General features: G+C 43.3%; 1 protein-coding gene across 2 annotated transcripts in view; it reads right to left on the bottom strand.

Moving 5' to 3' along the window:
- KCTD16 (potassium channel tetramerization domain containing 16) overlaps nucleotides 1–22,604 on the bottom strand; it is a 443,392-nt gene that overhangs the window by 252,867 nt on the left and 167,921 nt on the right. The window contains exon 2 of one of the 2 annotated variants that reach the window (XM_086928882.1): nucleotides 4,666–4,682. The exons of the other annotated variant lie outside the window; for it this stretch is intronic. Coding sequence (XP_086785008.1) covers nucleotides 4,666–4,682 — 17 coding nt within the window. The remainder of the gene's footprint in view (nucleotides 1–4,665; nucleotides 4,683–22,604) is intronic. 2 annotated transcript variants of the gene reach the window in all.

The following is a 22,604-nucleotide window of genomic DNA, read 5'->3' as shown; positions in this document are numbered from 1 at the left end:
CTGCCACATAGTGCAGGGATATGTGAAATGTGTGTATTTTGTACTGCAGCATGTTCTGTAGCCCGCAGCACACGCCACATTAAAAAATAATACACTTTGTGACCGCCTTGCAGCCAGTTGCATTGTAATTCTAAAGGTGGGACCGCTGACAGCAAGTCGAGCGCTCCCATCCCCGATATGATGGCGGTCAGACTTTCATCTAACCGCCATCATAATCAGACCCAAAGTGCGTCCTTTTGTACAAAATTGATGCAACAATGCCCTTGCACTAATTTTTTTTAAATAATACATAATTATAAGTGCTGTGAACAAGAGCTTCTTGCATTGTACCGATGCTCACACAATAAGATTTTTTTCCTGAACAGCTCCCAAAAATGTGGTATAATGGCTTAATTTTGTGGAATTTTGCGTAAGAAGAGTAATGTGAAATTACAGTGATTACTCAACTTATGCAGACATTATTCACATTTCACCTGAACCTGATTTGTATTATCTTTGTTGTTTGTGATAAAATCTATCTCCGCTCTTGTAAGACTCCAAACCTTCTGTATTTTCTGCATCTTAACTTTGACATAAACTGATGACCACAGCCTGTGTGCCTGCATCTACCCTCGCATGCTTCTGCTAAACGGGTACACACTTTTCCATGTAAAGAGTACAATGGTAACACTAGGACAATCACAAAACAGGCTTGATGGTATGTACACGAGGAACACATCTTTATGAAAAGTGCTAATTTCGAAAATATCAGCTACATGTGCGTTCTCAAACCCTCCACAGGCTTGTGACATTTTTAAAGTGGAGAGGGCAAATATTGAATTTTTCCAACTCTACACTGGGCCTTAGCTACACACAGGTATACCACTAGTTGCATGAACACAAAGCACTGATTTTTCAAATCTTGAGTGGTTCTGCCTGCTCTACAGAAATCCACAGTTGACCCTTCTTCTTCCATCTATTGCCCAATCTCCAAGCATGGCCTTTTCTCCAAAATACTAGAACTATTGGTTTTAAACTGTCTCACATTCTACCTATCCTCAAACAACATACTCGCCCACTTCTAATTGTGTTTCCTTGGCCTTCACTGAACAGCACGTTTACAAACAACCAACATGATCAACTCTGAAGAACACAATGATTTTTAATCCGGCCTCAAAATTCTCGACCAATCCAATGCCATCCGCACTGTTAGTTATCCTTTCTCAGTTAACTAGTCCTCACTGGCATAGCACACTAGTGACTCTTTTCCTCACTCTTGAATGCTCTTTCTCGGTCGCCCAGGATTTCAAGTTATCTGCACCAGCTTCATATGCAACATATGAAAGAACAGCTCATATATCCCTTTCAACACAGTAGAAACACTCATGAACTCACTAGTAATTAGCAGACAGAATCATGGTACTAATGTTAGTTTCTCTCCCCAACATCCCTTCGACCCACTCAAGAAGAGTCCTAAGCTTCACTACCAGAACCTTGCACAACCTTCCAAATTCGGCCTGAAAGCCTGGTGGCTCTATAAACAAGCCCATAAACCAGCTTTTGATGTTTACATACATTGCAGTAAATGGCATTGCTCCCAATGGCCCTCTCACACAGCTTAACCCAGTATAATCATATGTATCTAGCTGTTGCACCAACATGCACCATCTGTGAAAGGTATGCATATTTTACAGAAACATAGAAATTTGTAAATAGCCTGATAAAATATTGTTTCAATATAAATGTATGAATGCAGATCCACAACCACCAACTCTAAACATTTTAACTTTGCCCTGGTAGTTCTATTGCAGTTTTCCCTTTCAGGCACAGCTCGGGCGACATTTCCTAGGAACCATTCAAAATAAAAATCGAGTGCTCCCTAAGGGCATCTTCGGTGAGCCCTAAGATTCGGGAGGAGATCAATTGGTGTCTCCCCACCCTGTAACCTGGGCGAGGTAGCCTGTCTTCACACTGTTGTCTAGGTCATGGATGACAGCAACAGTTTGTTGTTTTTAGGATGCACAGGCTGTAAACAGGGGTCGTGCCCATTCACCTCTCAAAGTAAATTAAGTGCACTCACTTGGGACAAACAGAGCCCTTGAAGTTTTATTTTTTAATGCATGTGGATAATTGTGAATACCACATAAATGTATTAGCTTTGAAATAATGAGCGCAAACATCAGATCAAGTGAGGGCAAAAGACGGATCGTGATCACCTTTGGTGCACCAGCTATAGGGTTACTCTTGAATGTTTGCATTGTTTATGAAATGTTGAGATTACGATTTGAAGGTTGGTGCTACACACCGAAAAATAACAACAGCCCCCCGCCCACATATTCCTCTTCAAGTTCCATTGCCTATGCGTTCCAACTGAAGCCACTACACAAGGTTTCTCACCAGAGAAGTACCTTTGACATTATACCTCCGATGGTACTTTTTAGCCATGGAGCTGCATGTTATGTTGCCTCTTTCTATAAGGCTAATGTGAAGCCAGGTGCAGCAGTTTGCTTGCCTACTATGTTGCTGCTACTGACTTTGCCTGTGTGAAAGCCGGCATCCAGCCAAAGGAGTCTTGCAGAAGAGAAAAATAGTCCATTAAAACTCCCCCAATCCCTATCCAGAGGCCAGAAGAGTGCAGCCCAATAAATTTCAATTTACAAGTGAAGGTCAGCTGAGTGGTACCTTTGAAGTTCCATCCTTCCCTCTGCCAACCTTTGCACGGCATCTCTGAAAAATAAGCCCTGTTGTGGCTTATTGTGTATACTACTGGAATGCATAGAGTAACAACTGAAGGAGCATGCTGCTTCTGCCACAACTGGCTGCGGAGACCCCATAGTAAGGCACGGTGGAATCCATGATTAGGTTTCCAGCTTTGCTTTTGGCATTTACTGTCCAAATGGGAGACAAATACTGAACCATGATGTCAGCAATGCTTTGAGTGACATTTGCTTGTTCTGCAATTTGTCCCACCATCACTGCAGATAGGACATTGAAGGATAACACAGAGTCATGATCATCCAAGCACCATCTCCCTCACCCTTCACTTTGAGTGTTTCAGGGGCAATGGCGCCAGTCAAGAAACGCACCACCATCAACCCGGAATTGCACATTCACAGCCTATAGGATCAGAGTATGACTAAAGAGAGCTGGATTATCTATAGACAAAGTATGTTTGTCTGGACATGACACTTCTGCCCCAAATCACGTCATAGTTATATATTATCTTTTAAGTTGAGTGGTATTCCAGTGAAGGGCAGTGGGGCTGATGATCAGCAGCAAATCACAGGCACTGTTGGGAGATAAATGCTGAAGTGCGATGTCAGCAAGGACCCTGCAGTCACAAGGACGCTCTCTTCCACAGCTGGTAAGGGGATCATCTACAGATATATTCCACTTATAGAACATATTATTTTTGCCTCAATTCACACCCTCCTCACTGCAGCATCTCCTTGGCAGAGGCGGGTTCCCAGCATGCCCAGGGGGCCTGATGCTCAGACGATGAGCTCCATGCCCTTCCGCTCTCCGCACTTCTCAGCTGATGTGAACATTTGGGAGGGAGATTTTGGAGCATGACATCCGCAGTGGCTGCCCTCATGCAGAAATCCAACACTACAGGACCTAAGGTCGGCTACGGAAGGGCATCACCGAGGCAGCTTACAGCAAAGAAATGTAGGGAGGGTGGGATATCGTCTAAAAGGCTTATGAAAGGATGTATCCCCTATCGTACAAAGCTATTAACACCTGACACCAGGCAGGTATGGCAGTTCTTTGAGGTCCACAATGACACTCCCCACTTTTGAGTTTGACCCTGTCTTAACCTTATGAATTCTGGCACAGCTTTCAAAGTGTAACCATCTCCCCTGCTGCTCGATTCCGTAACCTAATAAGACATTGAGGAAATGGAGAAACAGTGAGCTCATTAATTGCAAGTATCATTGAGTATTCTGTTCTAGAGCAGGAGTTTCTTGTGGCCCTGGAGCATGCCATTGCTGTTTCCCTGCTAAAAACACATAACTCATCCCCAAGATCCTTGTGAGTACCATTCCGTCCCTCCTAGCGAAGCTCAAAGAAACGGCAGCTGACTCAAAATGAAGAACCAAATGAAAAACCAACAAACCTTTAACAGCTTTCTTGCGGTATTTGTGGCTCCTCTTAACATATGAACTAGCACTCTGGAGGCAGCTGATCCAGGGACCTCATCTTTCTCCAGTTCACTTACTCTTTCAGAGCCCCACTGGATTTTCTTCTGCTGTTACCAAGGGTAGCCACATGTCATGAAGTCTGTCATAGCCCTACCTTGCTTTTGATGCTTTCTGACAGACTGGATTTAAAATATTCCATTTGGGCGCACATCTTCCTAACCACCCCTGGTTCCTGTGAGCCCCCCCCCCCCCAGTTCTTTCTCCCCCACTTCTGAATTGTAACACTTATTCGTAGTCACTAGTCAAAAGTATTTATAAGCATTTGGTATTTTACACATCTTATTCTAATGCATACAGGTAGTGGTCTGCCTTTAGAGATTTCCAAATCAGTTGACTGCATTTCAATCTATACCTTTCTGCTGTCCAAACATGGGTGGCTAACCATCTGACTGCAACATAATCAAACGAGTTACTGGCTCTTGGCCTATCCCTACCTTCTCCATTATCATCATCACTACCATTAACAGACTTTGGGGGCCGTGACTTTCCTGACACAAAAGCCTCAGGAAAGCCTACAGCCTATCCTGTCCTTTTATTCCTGTTCTGCTTTCACTGTGGTACGTGCTCTCGTCAACTTTCACTTATACTGAGTCAATCCAGGCACCACACATTGTTATTCGTATCCATTCATTAAGATACCGGAAGCAGCAGTCAATCTGCTTTGCAACCTGAGGAAAAGAGACCTTGTTACAGCTGTCTGTAAATCCCTCTGCTGTTTGCCTGTAGCAGTCAGAGTAAAAGTCACGGCACTGTTCTCTTTAAAGCCCTATATAAAACACGTTTTATCTGCCTCTCCTATAGGGTCAGTCCGTGTGTCCATGGAAAGACCCTAAGATCATCTCCAGGTAATCTTTGTGCATATTTTGGGTACACGTAGGAGGTAGGTACTGCTGTGTATGGGTGACCAGGTCCTGAGCTCCCTCCCTATGGCCTTATGAACTGAAAAACAAGGTCTAGAAATCAGGACGTTTCTTAAACATCATCTTCTGCTAACCTTCCTCCTCATTTTACTGAAGATAGGTGATGACCTGCACCAAAAACATTAGCTCAATGGTAGATCTTTAAGATAAATGTAAATGTATTCGAGCTTATATAGCGCACAGCTACCCGCAGTGGGTTTCCCGGCGCTTGCTTAGGGAACCCGTCCTGGTATTCCCCTGTGAGATAACCCCAGCAGGGTATCCACAAGGTGAAAGCCAGGCATCCCGCCGCGAGGGGCCACTGTGGAGATTAAGCAAGCTATTGCCCAGAGTCGCAGAGTGTGAACCCGTGAGTCGAGAAGGCACCGGAGCGAGAATTATCGAGTCCGTGGAATTTTTAGCCCAAGACCCGCGGAGGTGGGGAATTGAACCCTGGTCCAGGGCCGATCTCAGCTTCCGGGTCTGCCGCCTCTAACCCCTGAGCCACACTTCTCCACTCCAAGATAGGTCTCACTCGCTCCCTTTCACCCCCTTCCATGGATGCAGGATAAGGACTATGTGTTCCAACATCTTTTCAAAGGGGGGACATATATCAGGGGGGACTCTTTGCCAGAATCACACCATGGTGCTGTGATTGTTATTATTGTGAGTTGATAAGCTAAACCTAACATACCATTCAGGAACTGGGGGTCATCAGACTGTGTTGTGTGGTAGGGTGGTTAGAAATTCACTGACAGGGACCTCACTGTGCATGGTGTGATTTGTAGCCCCACGGTCAAGGTGGAGAGAGGCAATCCCCTTCGCTGAGACAGAGGCCCTAAATTTACTTCTCCTTCTACAGTATCAATTGTCATGGCTAATACCGGGGAAGATGGAGACTAAGCCTAAGGGTCTGTCTGATGAATTTTCACCAAACAAAGTCCTGAGAGAAGATTTTCCTTCAGTTCTGAAGTAGGCCAAACATCCTGTGATAAAAGCGGACTAGAGCTAGAACAACCAGGAACAGCTGCCACTTCTCAAGAGGATTGTGACTGTACTTACTGAGGACAGGTTAGATGGACAAATGAACGAATCAACAGATGGACAGCGGCGGCTCCTTCACTAAGGTAGAGGAGCTTCGTCCCACTGCTCTCAGAGCAGTGGAAATGGGAAAAATAAAATGATAATAACGTTGTTATTAACATTTTATTTTTCATTGCTACAGGGCAGGGTTAGTGCCGGGCGGGGCTGGTGGCACAGGGAAGAGGAGTGGTTTATTCACACCAAGTGTGCATGGCTACTTGGCTAGCCCAGCCATCTTGGGCCAGCCAAACAGTCATGCGCACTTAGCACACTCTCCACTGGGCTTTAATATACAGCCTGGGTGGAGAACATGCATGGACTCCTTTTCCCCCTGTGTGAGCGCCAAACCACGACACTCAGACCAATCACAACACTGCACTGCAGTGTTATGATTGGCTTAGGGGAGCCCGTGTGCTTTCAGGACTCGTCAGCAACAACGGAGGGGAGAGTAAGGCGGCCATGAGAAGGTAAGTGTCTGTATATATATATTCCCTCCTGCCCTCATTCCCTCCCAGCTGCAACTGTAGATGGACAGACAGACAGACGACGGGAGGAACAGAAGGACGATGGACAGACGGATGGATGGATAAATGGATAATCAAACAGATAAAGTGAACCAACAAAGCCAACCCCATCTACAGAATGTGAAGATCCCTCTGCAAATATCCAGGAATCCCTTCATTATCTATGAACATTCAATCCAATGCCTCTCTGCTGAGCGTGTTAGCATAGGTCTAACTTAATGGCAGGTGTGTCAATATTTAATTAGCACGGAGGATCTCGAACTGCTGAGAAATTTTCTGATTGCACCACGTGTTCCACAGAGGTAATATCAGAACGTTTATGTCACCTAGCGAGTGGTCGCTAGGAAATGAAGATAAATCACATGCCCGACTTATGACTATCTATGCCGTTACCATATCAGAGCAATAAAAGAAGAGCTCTTTTAATATGTTCAAAATATATAGTGAATGTAGTTAATTTAGGATATAACATGTGGGTAAATGCCAACACTGCAAATACAATGAGAACATCATACTGTGTGATACACCTCAGGGCATCTTTTGCCCAACAGTAATATAATGACCCATTCAGTCTTATGTCAGTATATTATATACCTTCGTATTAGTTTCCTTTTCTAATGCTGATCTAGAGACCAAATATTAATTTGGCTGAAAAAAATATAGCTTGACGTTCTGCGATTTGCATATAAATTTGTTCGCAGAGATTTTTTCCATGAAATTTTTAACAAGAGGCCTGATTTACATTTTAATGTGCTTCCTATAGAATTCCGCAGCCATTTAACGAGAGGGCGGCGATGCAAGAGACACTGGTGCTTCGGGGAGAGCCGCACATTCAGCGGGCCCAGATATGAAACTCTGCAGAAACCGGCCCTGAGAGAGGGCCCTCTGTGTGTTTGTGAAAAGGATAAAATTACAGAAGACAGCCATGAAAAGACTGGGGTTTTACTGTAAAATGCGCCGCTTCGCTCTGAAAGGTATCAGAAAAATAGTGCCAACGCTTGCAATTCTGCAGTACGGGGACCGGCTTTCAGTGCCGAATTATGTGGAATTAGAACGTGCCAGCTTTCTGCCTTCCGAGGACTTCGAGTGCTTTGAATGGGGCTGTGTCGTAGGCTACAGCAACTCGGTCCTCACGGGACAAAATAGCAAAGCACCGCGCCTCTGTGGCTGCGCGGCCTTTACTGATATGCTAAACAGCAGGTGAACGAGGACCAATGAATGTGTGGTGCTTTTCAGAGCCTCCTCACACAGAACCGGTTTTGTGGCAAGACTAGGAAGTCGACTATGTCGCTAGCAGCAGTAAAGAGAAGGTAGCGCTTTGTGGTTTCCAAAGCCACCCGACCATGATGATGCAAGTTGCATGTGTTTGTTAAACAGCAGATACGTGTATGAAGCTGAAGGCGCCCCTATCAAAAATCGAAAACACTGGTGGATGTTTTAAAACACTATTACTATGTACTAAGAATTTTTGCCCCTAACCCATTTCTGTAAATATTTTTTCAAGTATGTGTGATTGTCCCATAAATTAAGCATGCACATACATATATGTTGAATCTGTCGTCTTTTTTCATTCCCCCACAAGACATATTTTTAAACTTTGAAACAGGTCCTCGTCCTAAGAAGAGTCTATCTGTTCTACAAGTTATGTGGCCCTAAAGGCTATCCACATTAGTTTGGGGGCCACAGAAACTTTAACGTGGGAGAGAGGATTGGACAAAAACCCTGTTGGCTCTCCACATCGCATCCTATAAAATTGCTTTTAGTGGAGCCTTTCTCCATCGAATAGAGTCCCTAGTCAGTGGACTGAAAAAACTAGGGGGTCTCTCAAAGGGGTGTGGCCGATATAATTAAGGGTGTTGGCTTAAAAACAAGGACCTAAAAATCTGTGCTTCGGATAGTGTGCCGCCGACTGGTATTTGGAAGCTTTTGTCATCGCATACAGATATATAATACAAGAAGTAACATTACACTTACAAGAAATCAGGGCTATTGGCTTTCACAATGGTTGTTGTGTAAGATAAGTAGGCAACAACTATGGCTTTGTTGTATAGAATATTGGAAATGCTTCAGTTCTGAAATGATGAGGGTATGAAAGAACTATAACGAGTCTCTTTGGAGTTATCTCAAAGGCAGTAAAGTGTTGTATTGCTGCAGAATAGAGATTTTTTTTCACCTTGAGTGCAAAAATTGAGAGCCCGATAGAGACCCGTCTCAACATCTGCTTTGTAGAACTGCCAGTGCTGAGCACCCACAGGACCCAGCCCAGTTAAAGCCCTGTCACTAGTCTATACTAAACTGATGAACACAAGCGTACGACCTTAATAGTTCAGATTCTCCAATGCAATAATGCACACTCCTCAATGACAAACAGGTTCTGGTAGCATCTGTGTATATGTCTGCCATGTGTGCATAGTACAGGGAACGCAAATACCCACTGATAACGTTTTTTTTAAAAACAACAAGGTTTCAACATTTTGTCTGAAATATGAATATTGGACTTAGAAATCCGCAGGCAACTTGGGCATGTAATTTTGGAGCGGTCCAAAATTTAGAAGCCAGATAGTAGATGCTATAAAATCATTAGCCACAGTAGGTGTGATTTGTCCAGACATCTGTACACAGCCTGTCACTTCAAAGTTATGTATTAAGATTTACTCTACTGCCGATCTAAGCGATTATAGCAAACCTATAAGAGCTTCCTCCACAAACCATAAATAGTTTTATACAGAGGGAAAGACAGAGAAAGAGGGGGAAAGGGGGATAGAAAGGAAGAGAGAGAGAGAGAGTGTGTGCCTGTGTCTCTTCCGGCTATGTTTCTCATCCCGCAAATTGTTTACCAATGTTAGCTGATATTTAAGTGTGTGAATTAATTAATCAATTATTAGATCTCACAGATCACAAGCCAGAAAGATGGGTGAGGTTTCAGGAATATCAGAAAATTCTGCTGAGGTCCGGCTGAGGTACGTGCCTTCCTTAAACTGGCTGGGGCGCTGGTAGAACTAGACAATTTGTGAAGGGAGGCAGTGTGCTGAGCTCTCAGTTATATGTCATGAAAGTTACAAATCATCTACCTGTCCCCCAGAGGTAGATTTCAATTACTACTGGCTTTGCCAATGCTCATTCCTTTGTTGCTGTATCACCACCCCTTTACTGGACATTGGGCTAAAGCTAATGGAATTCACTTATACAAGGTTAAAAGCAGGCACTAGGTGAGCAGTCTGGAAAAGAAGAGCATATGAAATGCAAGCAAGCAATATGATAGAATAGGAAAGTCAACCATGCAAATGTGCTCCTGAGAACCATTAGATTGTGCCTTCTCGGTATGCATTCACATATGCATGAAATGAGACAAATTAGGCTCTGCCACGCTCACGAACAGAGAGTGGAAGAATGTTTAGCAGGTAATATGTGAACAGAAAGTGGAAAGAATGTTCATCAGGTAATGTTTCGATCAAAAGGCCACCCCAGCCCCAAAGAGGAAGAAGGATCTTAAATATTCTTTAACCAACCCCAACCTAAGCAATGACTCTAGGTAGTTTGGCGGAGGTTAGGGATTTACAGTCAGCAAGATGTGAATGCCATCCAGGGGGATGGGATTCAGGAAGTAATCAAAATCTAAAGTCACCATGAAAGTCAAAGAAACAGAAGGAAAAGATCAACTGTCTAGAAGTAATTTGCACACATTTTATAAGAATCCCAAAAGATTGAGAAAAAGGCACAATTGAAAACAATTGCAAAGCTACTTTACCAAAATATGCAGACGATACCTAATAATAATTTCATGTAGTGATAGAAATTTCATGTGTTTTCCTAGCAATGTCACATAATGCTGCTATTTAATGGGGCTTGCTATCTAAAATCATGCAATGACCCTCTCCTTCTGAAAAAGTCCAATAGGATGTCCTTGTGAAAATATTAAATAGGTTGCTCCATTTCTAATAATTTACTCATGTTCTGCATTTCAATTGTATTGTAGGACTTTTATTGAAAAACAAATGGTCAATTGAAATCATTCAACTGTGTTTCTTGTGTTCATTTATACAATCTGATTCTTGATGTAAAATCATCAAACATAGACGTGTCTTTGTAAAATCATCCAATGAGCTTTAACAATTGTTTTGTCTGCAAGCTTGGGTATTATTAACTCATCAAAATAATTTAGATATGTAATTCTCATCCAATAGAGTTCTTCAATGAACATTGACCAATATCTCCTGATAAATTATGCAAAGGGTATATCCAAATTAGATCCTCGAATATTGTGATTTATTTGCAAAAAATGGACATTCAGAACTTCATGCTTCTCTAAAGTTGTTGCATAGATACTGTTGAAAATTAGGGTTTTTGGTTGGCAGATTTTACACACTATCCAAGCAGGAGCCACAATTCTATTCAGGGTAAGTCAGATACACAACCTAAATGAACGTGAGCTCACCCTCTGGTACCTTGCCACAAAGCAGTCAGGCTAAACTAAAGAGACAATGTGTAAAGTATTTGTGAAACACATGGATTACAGTAACACAGTGAAAACACCACAGAAAGACCCCAGGCCAGTTTATAAAAAAATAGAGAATATTTATCTGAGTACAACCAGTTCAAAACGACAAAAAAACAATAAGTAGAACTTGAGATATGAATTTTTAGACATTTTAATTCCCAAAACAGTGCTTAGAAGTCAATAGCACAAAAAGGTTACTGGAGGTCATGCTAGACCGGGGTTGATCCAAAGTTCCAGGCTGACGGCAATGTGGGCAGGCCGCTACAGGACCCACGCAGGACCTGCTGAAAAAATACCTTGGAGGGTGCAAGTCTTGGCGTTGAAGGCTCGATGCGTCGGTTCCGATTAACGCAGTCGGGGCGATGTATCGAAATTGAGCCTCGCAGATAGCGTTGAAGGATAGGTACTGCCTCACAGCGGGGTCTTTGAATCGGCGCTGCGTTGTCATCGAACCTCGCAGCCAGGACCAGGTTTGTCATCAAATCAGCACTGCGTCGGCGTTGGAGGGCACTGCGTCGGTTCCGATCAGCGCAAAGGCATCACTGTGAAGAGTTTTGCAGAAAACAGCTGCAAAACCCACTTCTGAGCCACAGGACTGGAGGGAGCACCTCAGGCAAGTTCAGGACTCACAGATGACAGAGCCTAGCCGCACCAGCAGAGTTGCAAGAAGTCTTTTATGACCCTGAGATTTCCGAAAACAGTAGGCACGCCAGCAAGCCCTTAGAGAAACTTTGGTTCACAGTTGTAGAGACCAGGTCGAGTACTTCTCACTCCCAGGCAAGAAGCAGCAGGCCAAAACAGCAAAGCAGGTAGCAAAGTGGCAGTCACTCCTGCAGCATAGCAGCTCTTCTTCGGGTAAAATGCCCATGGTTCCAGCAAAGTTCTGATTTGGTGGTGTCAGAGTCCAGTACTTATACCCAAATGTGCCTTTGAAGTGGGGGAGACTTCAAAGAGGTCTTTGAAGATCACAATGTCCCAGCCTGTCCTGGCTCCAGAGTCATTACAGGGGGGGTAAGCAGCTCTTTGTGTGGGGGCAGGCACAGCCCTATTCAGATGCAAGTGTCAGCTCCTTCCTCCCAATCTACCTCAGGAAGGCCCATCTACCTGATGATGGGCCATCAGGATGCAAATGTAACATCCCAACACCCTTTGTGTAACTGTCAGGAGTAAGTGCACAAAGCCCAGCTGTCACCCAACCCAGATGTGTATTCAGAGACAGGCAGAGAATAGCTGAAGTAAGAAAATGACAACTTTCTAAAAGTGTCATTTGCAGACTTACAATTAAAAATCCGACTTCACCTAAGTTGTGATTTTAAATTGTGAGTCCAGAGACACCTGCCTTTTAAATCTCTATCTTTTCCCAATTGGAAGTTACATATGAAAGATGTTTTAAGGCAATATCAATGTTAATCTATGGGAGAGAAAGGCCTTGCAGTAGGGAAAAATGAATTTAGCAGTTTTTCATTACCAGGACATGTAAAACTCAAAAGTACATGTCCTACTTTTTGAATATACTGCATCCTGACCACAGGGATGCCTAGGGCCTACCTTAGGGGTGAGTTATATGTAATAAAAAGGAATGTTTGGGCTGGCAAGTAGGTTAACTTCCCAGGTTAAACTGGCAGTTTAAACTTCGCACACAGGCTCTGCAATGGTAGGCCTAAGGCATGTTTACAGGGCTACCAAAGTGGGTAGCACAATCAGTGCTGCAGGCCCATTAGTGCTATTAATTTATAGGCCCTGGGCATATGTAGTGCACTTTACTGGGATTTATAGGTTAATTAAATATGCAATTGTGGATAAGCCAATGTTACTACATTTTAGGGAGAGAGCACATGCACTTCAGCACTGGTCAGCAGTGCTAAAGTACCCAGAGTCCTAAAGCCAACAAAAAATAGGTTAGGAAAAGGGGAGAAGGAAGGCAAAACATTTGGGGGTGACCAAGCAGAAAGGGCCAGGTCCAACAGACTTGCTCAAGGAAGGCTTTCAGCACCTGCTGATCATTTTCTTTTCATAACAGTTTTGTTTAGTGTGGAGTAGAACCAATATGTGGGTGACAGAACATTTTATAAGACCAAATGCAATGAAAAACACATGTAAGCCAAGAACGCGAAATACAGCCAGTTGATTCTCCCCATCATGCATGCTGTACCAAATAAAGATACATACCCCGAAAATAGTGTTCCTGTAGTAAATAACCACATCAAATGCTTGGACTAAGAAGATTTGATCAGCATTATAGAGACTGCCAAGGAGGAGCATCTTGTACTGGTAACGGCTTTCAGGCAACTGCCGGTGTTCAGTCAAGTGTCTCCTAATGTTCCAATGCAGAACTGATTGACATCATGAATAATACTACAGAATCACATGACATCATGGCATCGAATACTACATTATCCTTTCCCTCTGCACTTTCCAACTACAGTAAAAATGAATCACCCAAACACACCATTATAAAAATATAGAAACTTAGTAAACAAAACTGAAATAAGCCTAATTATAAATATGCAGCTAAAGATATTGCTATGTGCAATCTTACAGTGCACTACGTGAATGAATAAAGACAGCTCTGTGCCTTGTGAATAAATAATACAACAAAAACATCTTAACAAGAATAATAAGCTAACAGCAGTATAATATCAACGATACCTGGCAGGCAACTTTCACTGCTGACTGCTCCTGCGGACACTACTTTGACTGTCAGTAGACTCATCTGAGTCGAGGCTAACATCAGTAAAATATCAACTATAACTGGCAGGCAACCTTCGCTGCCGACATTAATTTGACTGTCAGCAGACTCATTTCAGGTAGACATAAAATACTTGTCACCCAACTTTTGCGGTCAGTCATGTGATCTTCTTTAAACTTTAACTATTTTTCCAAATTGTCCACCTATTACGCTTAATGACGCGAACTACATTCCCACACACCTTATTAATAATCAATGGCTCAGTATATTTCATTTCCGCTTTCTTTGTGAGCACAGTAACTTTGACTCGTATTTTATCCCCAACTTTCAGTCGATGAGGAGAACTGTCTTCCTTGAGTCAAAATACTTCATTTGATTCACTTGAACTGCATGTACATTCTAACAACATTATCCACATATTCCAATACATTATGTTTCACCCAATTCGACATCCATCTCAGTCAGATATTGGACGATGGTTTCCTACTTCTCAGCAATTCAATAGGTACCCACTATATACCCACTATAGTCAGTTAACAATTCCAGAGGTAAGACATTTTCAGAAATGAAAAGTTTGAAGAGGAGCCTTGGCTGATAACGAGCGCTTTGACAAACAATTTGATGCATGCTTGTAGGTTCAAAATGCTGTCCAACAAGAAGGCTAGTGATTTGGTGCATACCTCAATATAAGTATGTACATGTGCATTTATTATATGTTATTTGTATAGTGTATGTTGGACTTGGCCCTTTTTGCAGGGGCATCCCTGAACTTTTTGCCTTCCTCCTATATTTTTTCTGACCTGTTGTTGGTTATTTTATGACTCTGGGCACTTTACCACTGCTGATCAGTGCTAAAGTGCATATGCTCTCCCTACTGTAAATTATTGTATGTATTGATTGGGGATTCCCTGATTGGATATTTGGTTCACTTGTCAGACCCTAGTACAGTGCACTGAGTGTGCCCAGGGCGTGTAAATCCAAATGCTGCTAGTGGGATTGCAGCACTGATTGTGCCACCCACAGAATCGGCCTTATAAAATGTGTCTAAGGTCTGCCATTGCAGAACCTGCATGCCGTCTGGTACTGTCATGCTGACTGGGCAAGTGCACGCACTTGCCAGTCCCTAAACCTTCCATTTTCTTCATATTAGTCACCCCTATGGTAGGCCCAAGGGCAGGATGCATTGTAAGCATAAGGTAGGACAAGCCCTAATGTGTGTGGCATGTCCTAATAGTGAATTACAGCCATTTTCGTTTTTCACTATTGCAAGGCTATCTGTTCTCCAATGGCCAGAATGGGCTGTTAGGATTATTGCAGTTTATAATCCTAGCAGACTCAGAGAACATGGTAGAAATTTGAGTTTAGTATGTCTGGACTGAGAATAATAAAATACATCTTTTAGTAAAGTTTATTTTAATATTCTGTATTTGCAAATACCACTTTTAGAAAGTAGGTATTAGCTTGCCTAACCATTCGAGCACGCCTAGGCTGTGTATTCCTTGCTTCCATGCTAGGTCGTGTATTCCTTGTCTGGGTTTGTGTGTGACAGGACTGGGGAATTCCAGGAGACAGGCTGGGGCTGCCCGGTGGTGAATAGGGAGATCGGCATCTAGATGGGAGGGAGGAGTTGCACCTGGGACCTGAATAGGACTGCCCCCCCCCCCCACGGTGCTGGCTCCACCTCCTGTGGTGTGTCTGATGTCTCTGCCCTGCACACTGAAAGAAGAGAAGGATGACTGTCAACAAAGTGCTCCAGGACTGTACTTGCCTTCCACAATGCTGGCTCCACCTCCTGTGGGGCATCTGGTGTGCCTGCCCTGCACTGTGAAAGGAAGGGAGGAGTCTGGTAAACAGAGTGCTTCAGAACTGGTTTTGACTGGGCACATGCCTCTCTCCCCTCAGAGAACAAAGGATTTTGGGGTATAAGTATTGGGACCCTGATCCCATGAAATTAGATCACTTCTGGACTTACAAGACGAAACCTCTGCTGAGGAGAAGGAACCTGAAGAAACTGAGGAAAGACTATTCCCAAGCTGAAGTGCTGCTTGGGGGATTGGCCTGCAGAGGTTGCCTGACTGCCAAAGAGAGGAGAAAGAACTTTGGACTTTTCTTTCAACTTATGTAAAGATCTCCAAGGGCTTGGAAGAAAGCTTGCCCCCTGACCGAAGTCCCAGGACCCGTGGACTTCACCAGCCTTTGTAAATTGCTGCTGGAAACAAGTGGCTACAGAGGCAGGGAGCCTTGACCCACTCTCACGGCCGGCCTGTTGTCCTGTAGGCACCGCACCAAGCAACGTCTGCCTCGAACAACGCAAGCTCTCTGCTCACCGACTCCGTCTTGACGCCGCCAACGAGCCGTAGCCTGCACAGTGACTGGAAGGACACTGCGACGTGCAACGCCTCGCTACACCGAATCGAACTGGTCTGACCGACGCGGTCACTGCTGCTGACTTCGAGTCCTGTGACTGAACCGGAGTAGGGCACCACCTCACATGCTTCACGACGCACCGCCCGACTCGCACCGCTATCCGGACTGACCGACGCCAGCTCCCGAACTCCGGCTCTGTCACTGCACCGTAAAGCTGGAAACACCGCAACGAGCAACGTCCACCTCGAACAACGCAAGCTCTGAGCTCACCGACTCCGTCTCGATGCTGTCAACAAGCCGAACCCTGCACCACAACTGGAAGGCCACGGTGACCTGCAACGCTTTCTTTTTCTACACCGCAACGAACCCCGGAACCGGCTCGCACATCTGTGCCGGCCGCCTCAAGGTACTGTGACTGAGTCTGTAGACCATACGAGTTGGGCCCGTACTAACGCGGTCTGCTGAATTTGCTAGACTCTGTTATTTTGAACAACTCTATAGCCAGACAAGGCTACCGACACACAGAACCTTGAATTAAGCCTTTTTAGCCTGAACTCTTGAAACTTAACAGTACTGTGGATTATTTTTGTCATTTATTGGTCTTGTGGTAACAATATAAAGTATAACTTATTTTTTATATAAAACCTGTGTGGTGTTCACTTGTAGTGTTGTCACTGGGTTACTGTATGTAGTCACAAATGTTATGTTATGTTAAAAATATTTCTAAAGCGCAAACTGCTACCCAAAGGTGTCCTGGCGCTGTCTTAACGCAACCCAACAAGATATAAGTAAAGAGCTCGGAGTTATGCACCCAAAAGCCAGTTTTTTAAGGCTTTCCTGAATGCCAGTAAATCAGGACTGTTCCTAAGATGAAGTGGTAGAGTGTTCCATGCCTTAGCTGCACAACTTACGGATTTCCTACCTCCCCAGCTGGCTTTTTTAGAGATAGGTACCATTACCAATTTTGCTCCCAGAGACCGAAGTGGTCTGTTGGGGACATACCACCGAAACTGTTGCTTCAAGTCTTCTGGCCCGGTACAATGAAACGCTTTGTAAACTGTACAGAGTGATTTGAACTGCACCAGTTTCTTAACGGGCAGCCAATGAAGTCTTCTGATCTCTCCGGAGATCGAAGAAAATTTTGCTGTTTCTGAGAGCAGTCAGGCCGCCAAATTTTGTAAAAGTTGGAGTCTATGCATTAGTCGTTCCTGAATATTTAAATAGAGGCTATTGCAATAGTCCAACCGCGATAAAGTTAATGTCGTCACTACTGTACGTTGGTTTTCCTTGGGTAGAAACTGCAAGATTTTCTTGCATGTTCCAAGAGCAAATGTGGTCGCCAAGACCACTGCATTGACCTGGTCCTCTAGATTGAGTTTGTCATCAATCAGTACACCCAAGTTTTCCTCGTAGGGATCGGAAGCACCCCCAAAGAGTCTGGCCACCAACTTGGGGTCCAGAACTTGGGGTCATTGCCAAACAGAATGACTTCTGTCTTGCCCGAATTGAGTTTTAAACAATTTTGGGTCATCCATTTACCCACTGCTTCCATACAGTCACAGAATAGGGTAACAGTCTCTGTCTCTCGCCCAGGCTGCAGAGACACCACAATCTGAGTGTCGTCTGCGTACGATGTCAGTGCAAATCCAAAGGATCTGATCAGGGGGGCCAGCAGGGAGACATAGTCGTTAAAAAGTGTGGGGCTAAGCGAGGACCCCTGCGGCACTCCGCAGGGCAGCGAGAAGGGTTTAGAACAGAATACGCCAAGCAAAACTGTTTGTACTCTGTCCGAGAGGAAGGACTTCAGGAGATCCCAAGCTTTACTATGGATTCCACAATCCCACAAATGGTCCAGCAGCAAGTCATGGTGGACCGTGTCGAAAGAAGCCGATAGGTCCAACATAATCATTGCGGCTTTGCCTCCCTGATCCAGCGCGGCCCTGATTTCGTCTGTAGATTTTAAGAGAGCGGACTCAGTACTATGACCCGCTCTGAACCCGTATTGCGTTGGATCCAAAATGTGTGCCTCTTGTAAGAATGTACTTAGTTGTGCAGTCATGCTTTTCTCCATCAATTTAGCTGGCAGGGGGATGCGTGAGATCGGCCGAAAGTTATTAGGATCCTTCGGGTCCAGATTCGACTTTTTAAGTAGAGGAAGTATTAAATGCTTAACTTACATCGCCTCTGAAATAAGCCTTGACTGCTCGCGCCACGCTGCCTATAGGATGAGCAGGGGTTTTTTGAGAGAGTAATTTCCTTGCCCTGACTAGAGGAGAGGGTCCTTGCTTGTTACAAGTACCTACCTGTGCGAACCAGAGACCCCCATTTCTAACAGTGCAAATCTAGGTACATGGCAGTGGAACATAGTACAGTGTTAGAAGCAAGCATACAGTCAACAAGTGATTGGAGCGGGAGCTGGGTTTTGACGGAAGTGAATTGTTGCTGCATTGTGATACAGTGTTATTTAAAGAGGTGCCTCTTCTGCTCTTTCCTAAATTGGAGAATGCTTCGGGTGGTCCTGTTGGATAAAAGAATGTTGTTCCAGATCTTTAGTGAATACATAGAGAGGGGATGTTCTTTTTGTCTTTCACCTCTTTGTCTCCGCTCTGAAGGTGTTCTGGTTGCAAGTGTCTTGTAAACTACTGGACATGGTGAGCTTGCCAGCCCCATATTTCAAGGTGCTCATTATGATTGTAATAAAGATGAGAAGAATCGTTATGAATAAGATGGGAGACAATAAACGGAGCAAGTGATGTTCAATCAGATAGGGCCTAACTTGGTTATATTCCCTTCTGTCTTGGATGAGATTTGGTGCGAAGTTCAGGATGCCCTTATGGGGGGCCAGTGTGAAGTTTAGAAGGTCATGCAGAAGGGTGTCAGCACCATCCAGATGTGAGAGTATGATGGCTTGAACAGTAGATCTGAGGTAACTTTCGAAAAATAATGGTTTTACTTTCTTTGGTAGAGTCAGCTGGTTTAAGGGCATCTTTGCTTTCTTGGTAATATACTCCTTGTAGATGAGGTTGGAGTCCAGGGTGAAACCTAGTAACTTGATGTTGGGTGAAATTTGGTGTTTAAATACATTCAGTTCAATATTATACAGACACAATGTCATGCTTGTGTTTCAGCAATGAGGACACATTGACCCATGCTCTGACCGGATAGTGAAGTCTGTGGGAGATTAGTAGTAGTTCTGTTTTAAGGCAGTTGACTTACAGAGGATGCATTGTCATTTAGAATTGAAAATGACAGCTTATGTTATGATTTTGATGGTTTTGGTGGAGGAAATGTTTAAATTTAGCTGACTGTTATCAGAACAGAAGTGGCAAGAGATGCTTGAGTATTTGAAGAATGAAATAGTAGGGTGAGTGTATTGACTCCTGAGAAACATCTTGCCAATGAATTCGAGAGAGCTGGCCAGATTTATATTTTGATGCTATTTCTCACTGTATGAGGAGAAGTCAGTCCCATTCTAATCTTCAGATTTTTTAGTAGATGTGAGTGGTTCAAACGGTGAGTAAGTAGGAGTCATTCATGTCCACAATTCTCAGAGCATTTTTCATTATATTGAGAATTGATTGTCCAAAGGTAACCCCCTTCACCTTTTGTGAATAAGTTAGTCACCAAACTGGGGAGTTGGCAACAAAACAGCTGCAAACCATTCATGCATCTAGTGCTGAAATGTAATTTTGAAATCGGCGCTCACAACATGGATGAGGAGACAGTCAGAGGAGAATTTGTTCACATAAGAATCTTGTGGGTTTTCCTATGATACCGCAGGGGCTTGCATCTTCCTAGTACTTTAGCTTCTTCTCAAAGCTCACTCAAACTGAATCAAGGCCTGCTTCATCTCAATAATCTAAATGGCTCTGATGGACCACCCCATCAGCATGATGCTCATAATAACAATGAAGCGCTGCACCCTCCCATAGCATACAAAAGCATACAGTTTGAAAATGATGCACGGTGCCCTTTCGTAAATCAACAAAAGCTGAACCAATTCAATACAAATCGCCACCATAGAGAGCACCCATTGCACAGACAATGTCCAGAGTTACCTTCATTAAACTTAAAACTGACTATTACCGGAAAAAATGTTCCTGTATGTTTTATTGGAATATAACTTATTTGTAAATGCTACATGTGGAGAGATGAAATGTTAAACTTTGAACCTTACTTCTAGATTTGCTAATTGGCTATAAGAAAATTCGAGCCTGCCCCTTCTAATGACATAGCGGTCCTACTGCCAGTCACAGTAACAGGCTTTCCATCACAAGGGCAAAGACTGTAAGCAAAACAGATTGTAGAGAAAAGGTCTGGACATTATCAGTAGGACACTGTTCTTGAATAGTTGACCGAGCAATGCACAGGTGGAGCAACAATTACTCTCTTAGCATCATATGAATCTTTTCATTTGTGCTCAGGGCTCTGTGGGCCTTCTTAAGATGCCTAATGGATTCACTTTCCATGACAACCCGGCTCTTTACACATCCAGTAAATTATTGCAGGCTCTGCTAATTCCTTTCGGCTTTTAGATGAGTAGTGTTCTCTTATAATTTGTATTATTTTCAAGTGTCAGACATTCCAGGAGGCAGACGAGCAATGAGACATCGCAAAAATGCAGTAAACGCCATGGTAAGAAAATGCTGTGCAACAATGAATATTATCAATAGAAATTAGCCTGCTTGCAGCATTTGACTATTGTCTGATCAAACTGGATGATCTTTTATATCATCCTAAGGAAAGAGCAACACAGGCAACCCCGCAGACATTAAAAATCCTGTGATATATCTTCACCATTACATTTCCTTTAAACATCTCAGGAAACACACAGAGAAATTAAGCCAATTGTCTCCATGAGATGCACATGTTAACAAGAGCCAATTACTTCCAATGACAGGAACTCTAAATAATTCATATTGCTAACGTGATATCGATCATGGAACTTAGACCTCCGGGTTTCACCAATCTTTCCCACCATGTCTTCACCATTCTCCACTGTCCTTCCGCTATTCCCACAAAATCTCACCCAGTAATAGCCTTCATTATTTCAAGGGAGTAGAGGTTGTTTCATGTAATTTCTAATTGGAGACACTTCAAAAATACTATATGTATGCATGTTGTTTGGATAATGATTATTTATTGACTTGGGTGTTTTCTGGACTGCTGCTGCATTGGCTTACACCATTACCATGCATCATCTTACTAGGAGCACAATCAGAAGGTAGGAGTTGTTATGAAGTGAGTAACGATTTCACAGCTGATGGAATTAAACAGATGAGGAATGGTCCCAATCCTGCCCACTAAAGGGCGATGATGACTGGTTATGGTAACCTCATGGTCACAGATTCAAATCCCGGCTGGTCCACTCAGGCTCTCATCGTTTCTGAGGTCGATAAAATGAGTACCATTGAGTTGGGTACAAGTAAACATTTGGGCACTATGAGTAAAGGAGTAGCGAAAAAAAGCAATTGTACAAGTTTATTAATTTGCCAAACAACTTCAGAGTCTGTTGTGCAATGCATTTAACAGGGAGATTAGAGAGATATCCCATATTGCTCCACACCGTGAAAAAGCAGGTACATATTGTTTTACTATGCAGATAAAAATCTTCACAAAATATATGAAAGCGAAAACACTAGCATATAAGACTTTAAAGCGTTGTGATTCATTCTTCATAGTATAGAATTTACATTCAGTGTTAGACTTCTACATTCACAAAACACTGAAAACTGTTGCATCCTCTTACAATCTAGATCTATACTGTGATTCAGAGACAATGTCTTTTGACCTTAGGAGTTTGCATTTGCCCCAATGAAAGAATGATACAAGATCGATTAGCAGCATACAGCTACGAGGCTCTGCTTCTATACAGAAGAGCTCAGATGCCAGGACAATTTAGTCTCAGGTTCTTTGCTCTGATCAGTTTCGCCACTGTATACAATTTCAGGCCACAGAGTACAAATAAATAACACAACAATGATTCGACGGGTCTTCCAGTTTCTTTTGATATACCTTGTTTATTAATGTTAGGGGATTTCTAGCTCGGAAATGTCAATATTGTAATTTTTCTTAATTTTTTATTTAAATAGACCATACAATCAAAAATGTAGGTGCTAAACAGTCTGAAAAGATAATACAGATATTACTAACATAACGTGTATTTGTAAAGTGTACGTCCACCCCGAAAGGGGCACCTTGGCTCTAAATACCAAATGTTTAAATAAGTGGGTAATGTGTGTGAGATCAAGAGTATGTGCGAGGAATCTGGTTCAGAGCATGGCGGTGTGAGGCAAGATGGGATCTCAGTCTCGAGATCACACCCCCCAATGTTTGAGGACTTACCTGTGGCCATATTGGAGT

This window comes from Lissotriton vulgaris, chromosome 7 (genome assembly GCF_964263255.1).
Source record: "Lissotriton vulgaris chromosome 7, aLisVul1.2, whole genome shotgun sequence".
Lineage (NCBI taxonomy): Eukaryota > Metazoa > Chordata > Amphibia > Caudata > Salamandridae > Lissotriton > Lissotriton vulgaris.
This window is presented reverse-complemented; position numbering and strand designations above follow the sequence as displayed.